This window comes from Peromyscus californicus, unplaced genomic scaffold (assembly GCF_007827085.1).
Source record: "Peromyscus californicus insignis strain IS unplaced genomic scaffold, ASM782708v3 Scaffold_24__1_contigs__length_46423439, whole genome shotgun sequence".
NCBI lineage: Eukaryota > Metazoa > Chordata > Mammalia > Rodentia > Cricetidae > Peromyscus > Peromyscus californicus.
The window spans coordinates 1,878,071-1,888,151 of NW_026294535.1; the positions used below are offsets into that span (position 1 = coordinate 1,878,071).

General features: G+C 45.3%; 1 protein-coding gene across 1 annotated transcript in view; it reads left to right on the top strand.

Moving 5' to 3' along the window:
- Polr3b (RNA polymerase III subunit B) overlaps positions 1-8,563 on the top strand; it is a 115,028-nt gene extending 106,465 nt beyond the window's left edge. Inside the window, exon 28 of the mRNA XM_052752921.1 lies at positions 7,000-8,563. Coding sequence (XP_052608881.1) covers positions 7,000-7,129 — 130 coding nt within the window. The 3' untranslated portion in view covers positions 7,130-8,563. The remainder of the gene's footprint in view (positions 1-6,999) is intronic.
- The last annotated feature ends 1,518 nt before the right edge of the window (positions 8,564-10,081 follow it).

The window sequence follows — 10,081 nt, forward strand, 5'->3', positions numbered from 1 at the left end:
CTGCAGTCCCTGTGTCGCTGACAGAGCCTGTGGTCCCTCTGATCTATCACAGTGTCTAAGATAGACATTCCATGGATGGAGAATAGCCATGATCCCCTACCTGCCTCATTGGAGGCAGAGGCAGGTGGATCTCTGTGAATTTGAGGCCAACCTGGTCTACAGAGCTAGTTCTAGAATAGCTAAGGCTACACAAAGAAACCATGTCTCAAAAAAAAGAGAAAGACAAAAAAAAAAGTAAAGGTGCACGCAAACCTGATGACCTGAGTTCCAGCCCCAGGACCACATGGGAAAGAGTAGAATCTCGCCTGTTGTCCTCTGACCTCCAGGTGTGCACTGTGGCATGCACAGGCCTGCAGACATACACAGGCACACACAGTCATACACATGAACGAACAAACAAACAATAGATAAGTAGAAAAAATGTTTGTTTTTTTGTCTTTTTTTAAAGAGCAAAGGGACTTCTTAGAGCACAGTATATACTTGCTAGCTTGGTAACAAACCTTTTAAGAGATGGATTGCAGTGTAGATGAATTGATGAGTGTAGTCAGATGTTTCTCTCATGCCCATTCAGAAGCCAAATATGAATTATAAATGCCTGACCAATAGCTCAGGCTTGTTAGTAGCCAACTCTTACATTTAAATTAACCCATTTCTATTAATCTATGTATTGCCACATGACTCGTAGCTTTCTTTACCTGTCCTCTAGCATGTCTTGCTTCCTTGTCTCCCCTCTCTGCCCTCCTTCTTCCCATCATTCTCAGTTTGACTTTCCTGCCTAACTTCCTGCCTAGCTACTGGCCTGTCTGCTTTTTATTAACCAATGAGAGTAATGCATATTCATAATGTAGAAAAGGATTGTTCTGTAGCATTTCTCCCTTATTATCTAATTAAAAAGGAAGGTTTTAACCTTAATATAATAAAACTATATATAACAAAATCAGTGATTAAGTACAAATTACAGTAACAATATCCAAACCATTAGCATTTGGCAAAATTAGAGAAAATAATTATCTCTTATCTTGGTGAGTCTAAAGTTTTGTATCTAATTTATCTTTTATCGTAACCAAGAAAACCTATAACTAGCCTATCTAGTCTTCAACTCTGTCAAAGACCCCCAAAAGGGTGAAATGTTACCTAATGACAGGGACATTTTGCTGCCTGGACAGTCACTTAAAGTTCCTCTGTAACATTGGGGCATCTGTCTTTGGCCTACAGGCCTAGTATAGCTGACAGATTTTTCTGAAAGCAGGAAATTTTGAAGGACTGTCCTACCATGTCTTGGCAAAGTTTGGTAGTCACTTTCTTTTATGTCCTGTTGGTCCAGTTTGGTCAGTAACTGTCACAACTGAGGCAAGTTTCTCTGCCCACATGGCTAGCTTTTGCCACAAAGAAAGCAAAGTGCATTTGGAGGTTCTTTGATGACTGTCATGTTCTCTGAAGTGGGCTGGTGCTGCCAGGAGCAGACCTGTCTCACTGTCATGGAAGACCTCAGGTTATCAAACATATTAAATGCCATATTCTGTAGGTCTTTAAAGTGTTTCAAGACCATCTATCTAAATATCTCTTTAACCTTGAAAACATACCTAATATGACTATAAGATTGAATATTGTAGATGGTTATTAATCTGTATTCCTTAATTATGTGTTATACTTTTAAATGAGCTGTATAACCACAATACCTTAAACAAAAGTAGAAAAATACATACAGTATAACAAAATTAACTTTAAATTTGTATCAATAAACTAAAATCTATACCAGTGTAAAATATGTAAGATTGATAGTTGGGTTTTTTTTTTTTTTTTTTTTTTGGTTTAAAGGTAGATTCAATAATCTACCCTTTATCCTATCATTTCTGTATCCCCCCTTTTTCTTTTCAGAACAAGATCCCTGAATCTAATCTCCTTTGTTTAGCTTTTTTCCTGACCACTATCCATAACAACTTGTAACCAATCCCCCTAAAGGATGACACACGTTCATAATTTCTTTTTAGGAATGTGGGCATAGTCCTCTAGACTACATCCTACTAATTGAGGGCACTGGTAATCTTTGGGGGACCCTTGAGAAAATTCAGGATTATTGTCAAGTCCTGACTGGAGTATTTTGTGAGGCTGGATCATCTCAGCCAATCGCCTTGAAGCTGTTCTGGATTTAGAACTCAGAGGAAACTGCAACAGAGGTACTCTGAGATGTTGTATCATCTGGGCCATCCACTCCCATTGGAAATTTTTTTGGGGGGTGGGGGGGTTGGGAGTGGGTCTTCCTCAATCAAACCTGATTTTTCTGAACCTGAAATGAATCCAGAGCTTCTCATTTCCTGTAGAAACAAAAGAAACCTCTTCCCCAAAGTAATATGTCTTTTGATTTAAATTTTGTAGTCAAGATAATTTTAAAATATATAAGTTGGTTTAATATAGCAGTTTCTTTAATCCAAGGCCTCTTAGCAGCCAAAAAATTTAAAGACAACACAATAATATACATAGTCCAGACTCTCTGTTTTCCATCTTTATGTGGCTTATTATATTTTTTATTCTATTCCTTTTTTAAGGATTTTATTATTTTAAAACTATATTTTTTAATCTAAGACTGTATATATTCTCTTTTTTCTTTTCTCTCCCAAGCCTACACATATTTTTAAACATACTGTGGCCCGTTTAGAGGCGCTTTTTGTCTGAATCTGTCCGCACTGTGCATCTGTAACCTTTTCCGTCTGCATGACCAAAAACCTGCTGTGTAACTTAGATCATGGCGTGCTGGTGCTGGCTCCTCCCCCTCGGTTCTCTGAAAGTCTGGTCTCATGGCAGAGGCACTTTTACTTAATATTGTTTATAAATGCTCGGCTGATAGCTCAGGCTTGTTACTACCTAACTCTTACATTTTAAATTAACCATTTCTATTAATCTGTGTATTGTCACATGGCTCGTGGCTTTACCTGTCCTCTTAACATGTCTTGCTTCCTGGGCAGCTGGCTGGCGTCTCCCCTGACTCCACCCTCCTTCTTCCCATCATTCTCAGATTGGCTTTCCTGCCTAACTTCCTGCCCAGCCACCGCCCAGTCAGCTCTTTATTAACCAGTGAGAGTAATATATATTCATAGTGTAGAAAGGGATTGTTCCACAGCAGGTGAGTCCTGTTTATGAAGAAACTGTTAATTTGGACACAATGGAAAAGTGTCCACTTTTAATTTCATTCTTTCCCTAAGGTCACAGAGTTGGTGATGTTCTTATGAGAATAAGCCTAGCCTGTTCTATCAATGAGATGAGGTTTGTTCAGTCCTGGGAAGTCTGTTGTCTTCTGAAATGCATATAGAGCGAAGTGTGGGCTGTATAACGAGTGGAGAGACAGAGAGCAATAGCATTATAGGATGGGGCCTGGGGCCTAGTTCCCCATCCTTAAACCTTCCAGTCTGGCATAAGAGTTCTCATTTCGTCTTCCTTGTATTTCTCTCCTCCTCTGAAAGGAAAAGGAAACAGTGAAGTGGGTCCCCCAGGCCCACACCTTTGTCTCTGTGCTCGGTGCTTGGGTACAGCTGGCATCAGGCTGGACAGACGGCTCTATCTCATTAAACCTCTGCCTCCTTTGCTGCTTTGCTTCTGGCTAGTGTCAGGCTCATCTGATTGCAGCCCTGATCATGCATTCAGGTCATGTGGTCTGGCGGTCTTTATCTGCAGCCACAGAGACCTTAAGACACCGTATGTCTAATTTGAGTGCCCTACTTATACTCTGTTGCCAACAGAAGAAAATCCTAACCCATTCTGTAGTCTGACTGCCTCTTCATGAGCTGCTGTCTGGCTGAGCAGCATAATGATGCTGTCATTTTTCCTGTCATTACCTGGTCTGGTGCGCCCAGCTGATGGGAGGGAGGAAGCACAGCTAGTTGGAGACACTTGCCCTTTAATAAGCCACACAATGGAGGCCGGGTAATTAAGGGGTTCCGTGTCTTGGAGCAGGACCCGTGAGTGACTTGCACATTCGTAAGGCATTACTATGGGAGGTTTACAGCAAGACTGTTGTTTCTCAGAGGACCCGGACGGGAGTCACCAATGAGCCCTGTTAAGGGAATTAGCTCGTGGAGGATGCTGCACTGGGCATGCACCTCGTGTGCAGCCACAGCTTCCTCCTCTTGCTGTCTTCGTCCTAGAGATCAGTTTACTTTATTGTTCTTGGTCAGGTTTCTATCTCTGCAAGTTGTTCAGCCATAGAGTAAATTAGCTTACGTGTGTATGTGTAAATAAAGAACATTGGAATGCTTTGAATGATTATATTAAGAAGATTAATTGGTTATTCCGGCTATGAATCAGCACATATGAAAATTTTAACTAGATTAACCAAAATTGGAGCCACCATGTAATATACAGGATAGGAAAACCAGGAAGAAGTTACCCCAGTTCAGTCTGTTTCCCCAATTTAATTAAAGTAGTATATGGGTATGATTCCTGAATAGTTTAGACCCACCCAGGCACATTAAAAATATGTCTTGATTCTCATGCTTTAAAGAAGTCTTTGGGCTGTCTTTTAAGAGATTTTATGTTGCTGAAGTTTCTATCATCGCTATGTCTCTGCTGTCAGCATCGGGGATGGTGCAGCCTTCTCCCACCGGACCCCCTCCTCGGGGGTTCTGTCCCGCAGGTCACTGTCACCATGTAAGTTCTCATCCTCAGTATTTGCTGTGCTTTTCTGAAGTTTAAACAGGGGAAAGAGTATGATGTCTGTCGCACACTTACCTCAGGACCCAGCAGATGGCATGGGATCCGCTACAAGTATGAAGCCAGCCGGTCTGCATGGCAGGCTCAAGGACACACCAAGGTTCTAAAGCAAGCCTCTGTCAAATAAAATAGGATTAAATACAACACACACACACACACACACACACACACACACACACACACACACACACGAAAGCAAGCAGTCGCATTTTGCTGGCTGTAGGAATAGCCCTTGCTCAAAGTTACAAGTAGGGGTACAGGCATTCCCACCTCCTAGAGATGACTGCTGGTATAATTGAGTGACGGTGTCCTTGGAGCATAGCTGATTGCCCTTACTCTTCAGTTTTTACTTACTTTTTAAATTGTAAACCCTCTCAAGATTCTGATAATAAAAGATCCAAATATGAACCTTTAAAAAAAAAAAAAAAGACCTCTTGCAACCTAGGCTGGCCTTGAACTTATGATCCTCTTGCTTCTGCCTCCCAGGTGCTGAACTTACAGGACTGTAGGAATGTACCACCACATCCACCCAAATATACACATTTTTTCTTTGACATTTATTCTTAATTTTTGTATTTATCTATTAATATACAGATGCCATGGGGTACTTACAGAGGTCGCAGGACAGTCTGTTGGTCTTGGTTCTCTTTACCCCCGTGGGACCTAGGGATCAGACTCATCAGACTAGGTGAAGCACCCACTGAAAGTCTAGTCTCATGGCAGAGGCATTTACTTAATCCCTTGCTTCTTCTCTGTCTCCTTTTAGTGTGCATGGGTACTTTCCCTGCTAGCAGTCTGTGGAGGCCACAAGAGGAGGTGGGATTCCCTGGGACTGGAGTTCCAGATGGTTGTGAGCCATTGTGTGGATGCTGGGACTCAAACACATGTCCTCTGGAAGAGCAACCAGTGTTCTTAACCATTGAGCTGTCTCTCCAGTCCCCTCATTACTTTTGCATCTTAGAAGTCTTTTCAAACTTTTGATGTGTTTGGGGCTTAGAAGTCCATCTGAGGGAGCCTGGGTACTGTCTGGCTAACTGGAGTATTTTACTCTACAGTGTACCCTGAACATCTCCGTTTCGGTGACTGTTAGTCTTCTGTGACACTGAGTGACTGTAACACTCTTCTGTATAAATGTCCTAGAATGAGAACCAGCTGGTTCTCTGAGCTCCAGCTCTGTGCTCTTGTTAATAGCCTCACTGTGGACGCTCTTCTGAGTCTTCTACTGGAAAACCTGGAAGGACAACTCACCTCCTCCCCAAGGGACCTTCTGTACTCATAGATTAGGAGTGAGACCAGAAGAGGGCGAAGAATCTGACATGGTGTGGCTAGCATGTTGGCTGGGATGCAGACTGTTGCAGCGGTCAAGTGGAAATATTTGCATGTACATACACAACATTTCTCAGGTTTTTGCAAGGGACAGCTTTGTAGCTAAAGTTTTCCTGCTTAGCCCACAGTCAGGACAAGTCTCTGTCACCCGCCAGTCCCACAGCCGCTCAGGCCCAACCAAGTAAACACAGAGACTTATATTGTTTAAACTGTTTGGCCTAATGGCTCAGGCTTCTAGCTATCTAGTTCTTATATCTTAAATTAATCCATTTCTATAAATCTATACCTTGCCACGTGGCTTGTGGCTTACAGGCATCTTCACATGCTGCTTGTCATGGCAGCGGCTGGCAGTGTCTCCACCTTCCTGTTCTCTCAATTCTCCTCTCTGGTAGTCCCGCCTATACTTCCTGCCTGGCCACTGGCCAATCAGTGTTTTATTTATTGACCAATCAGAGCAACAGATTTGACATACAGCCCATCCCACAGCACAGCTTACTGTAAATACTGACTGATAGACCAGTCTTGAGGCCACTGCTGCTCTCCTATTTAAAAGGCTTCTTTTTCATCAGACTTGACGTGCCTCAGTGGTAGGAGCTGAATTTTTTTGGCGAGTGTGCCCCCAAACACAATGTGGATTGGTGGATTCAGCTGAAAACTCCCACAGTGAAACAGCTGACTCAGTTCCTGATGGTTCCAGTTTCTGGGATTCTTTCAAAACAGTTTGACGCAAATGTATTCCCTTTTGAAGAGAAAGTCCTAGAAATGTAGCTGATGGACTCAAGTTGCATACTTTTAAACTGCAGAGGTTGGTTTGTATCGTTCTTGACTTTGAGTCCACAGATGTCCCTCTGACTTTCTGAGCCATCAGTACGTGTCTGACAGGGATGGACTGCTCAGGGAGAGGGACGTAGCGTGCTGTGTGCAGGCCTTAGTTGCCGCCCCTCTGACGCATGCCCACTTGGGTTTCAGGTGCCACTACTGCAAGTCGTCCTGCCACGTATCCTCGCTCCGCATCCCGTATGCCTGCAAGCTGCTCTTCCAGGAGTTGCAGTCCATGAACATCATCCCCAGGTTGAAACTGGCCAAGTACAATGAATAAGGATGGGTGCGGTCACTGAGGGACACGGCCAGCAGCCTGCACAGCACGAAGCAGAGGACTCCGAAGGACTTCTGTGATGGTTTTGCCTCACAAAAAGCTGAGAGGAGGAGCAGCAGCCTCTGAGTTCCAAAAGGCTGACTGGACAGCCTTGACCAAGAGCCTCGAGTCACGGGAGATGCTGGCCCCACAGACCACAGCCTCGTGCCGATTCACAGGGGCGCACAAGCTAGAGAGCTTATGAACTGCTGTTGATTTTCTTTTGCTTTGAGTTAGAATCTCACTCTGTAGTCCAGGCTGGATTTGAGCTTGTCCCAATCCTCCTGCCTCCATCTCTCACAAGTGCTGGATTTACAGGTATGAGCAAGCGTATCTGGCTTATTTATGTTGTTTTATTTTAAAATGTACTGATTTAGAAAAACCTTCCTTACAATTCCCCATGACATCTTCTGGTTAACAGAACTCTGGTTTCTCGTCAGATGTGCAGGAGGTAAAGAATTGTTTGAATTGGGACTAGGAAGTTAGCTGTCAGTAAAGTATCTGTTGACGCAAACATGAAGCCCTGAGGTCATCCCCAGCGACCCACGTAAGAGCTGGACATGCATCTAGCACCCGTGTAGGTCTGCTGCTGTGGAGGTGGGGTCAGGAGCAGCCAGGAGCAGCCAGGGGCAGCCAGGGGCAGCCAGGCAGGTCCTGAGCTTGCAGCTAGTGTAGCCGGTCAGGTTCAGTGACAGACCCTGGCTTAAGAACTGAAGCGGAGAGTGATGAGGAAGACTCCCCGTGTCCACCTCAGACCCCCCCACACGCGCGAATAGTTAGATTTGTTGGAAGAAGTAAACTGACACCCGGAGGGTGTCAGGTGACACATGGGCTCTCTGGGGCGTGGTTACATCAAGTCTCACACACGAGACTTGAGTCTTGGTGGGATGTGATCAGTGCAGCCCGCCTTGTAAGCATGTCCTTCCTTAAATACCAGATGGCAGTTATTTTGAACCTCCAAAATACCTGGGTACAGTGTGTGGACACGTGGTCATCCCTGTCCCTTCCGTTCCTACCAGGATGTTAATTGTCCAGTCTCTCAACTGTTGTACCCCGAAGCCCGATAAATATTTGTACTAAGGATTATTTATTTTAAAAAACAGAAGAGTCCAAGAATCGTTGAGTAACGAATGGTCCAGGCTCTGTTCTCGGCGTCGTGCCGCAGTGAGATGCTCCTGAGAATACTGACAGGTGTGTGCACTGGTAGAGGTCAGATCCAGTGTGAGAAAGAGGCTGAGGGGCCCCAGGGCTTTTCAGACCACCGCTCACCCCAGGCTACGGCAGGTGGCCCAAGGGACCAAACTAGGCACTGACCTGAAGACTCACCCATCTTGTGTTCCTCACAATAAAGACGTGGAAGTCGGAACAACTGCTCAGTCCAAGCAGAGGAGGCTGTGAGCGGGCAGCGTTCGTTCCTTCAGTGTGTGTGAAGTCAGAGGCGGCACCACATGTTCCCTGAAAGTCGGCTGTTCCCTACTTTGTCACCCTTTCTCCATATTGATGGCCCCTCCACATCACTACTTGGGTTGTGTGCTTCCTTGGTCCGTCAGAGGGATTTTTTTTCCTGTGGTGATCTTGATTCCACCAACTCCATCAAGGTTGATAACCCCCCAGTGCCAGGCCATCTTGTCACCAAACACTCAGGTCCTTTGGAAGGAGTAGGCGGTGTTTTGGGTACTGGCACCAGGACACATCACTCAGCGCTCAGTACGATGGATGGATGCACTGGATTGGGGGTAGAAGGAGCAGAATATGCTTCTTGATGAACACAAGTACAGGAAGAGTCCAGTCTGTGAGCAGACCGAACTCAACTCATCCGTGTTGCAGGAACACCCATGCACACTGACCCACACTCACAAGCTTGAAGCACTTTTCAGGGTGATTAGCTCCCTATTACAGCTAAAGAAACTGGGGCAGAGTAGCCAAGTGGCTCCCTAGACCATACCACCACAAGGGGATGGTAAGAGCTCCAAAACCCCAGGCCTGTTTGTCTTCATCCACGATTCGCCAGAAGTGGTGTGTTTTAGACATTCAGATGCCACTGAGAGCTTCTGTTTCCTGCAGATGAGAGGTGTGATCACCTGGAGAGTCGCTGCCTGTCTGGTGGAGGAAACTACAGTGCTCCGAGTTCGCACCTCTGAGAAGGCATTGGGTCTAAACTGACGTCAGTCAAAGGAAAGCAGTTGGGTCGTTTCAAAACGAGCAGAGGGCACACTTGAATAGCTGTTTGTCTGAGAACTTAGTGAAAAGAGACAGCAAGAGCTGGGTGTGGCTCCATGGTAGATCACTTGCCCAGCACCCCCGTTCTGTCCCAAGCACTTGCACCAAAGGCCCAGTTCATCAGTCTTACTCAGGTCTATTTTTTTAAAGTTATTCTCAGCCCCTGCTTTAAAAGCTACCAATTAGATCCTATTTTTAGTAAGGATGGATGATTTCTTACAGTCCGCCCATGAAGCGCTTTACCCCTGAAGGCTCTTAAAGGGTGGGAGTGGCATGGGATGCGGTGGAAGTCTCACCAGGACTCACCCCCACGGAGGCTTCAGCAGAGCCAAAGGGCTGCAGAGACACTCTCGGGTGTTGCCAAGGTACCCGACCGGACAGGCTGACATCCCACACAGGGAGAAAGCTTGCTGAGTGACTCAGGGATTTTCCACTGTCCCCTGGATCTGTCAGCTCAGGCTGCTGTGGCAGAGTACCACAGTAGGGTGGCTGAGATGATGGATTATTTTCTTAGTTACGAAGGTTCCTGTCAGCCAACGCCTTGATGAGTCCCCGGGTGGCTTTTCCTTGGTGCACACTCAAAGCACACTTGGGCACCACTTCTCAGGACACCAGTCCTGCTGGGTTAGCATGCCACTCATCTGACATCACTAGTTCTTTAAAAGGGCTGCTCTCTGAATATGGCACAGCGACAGG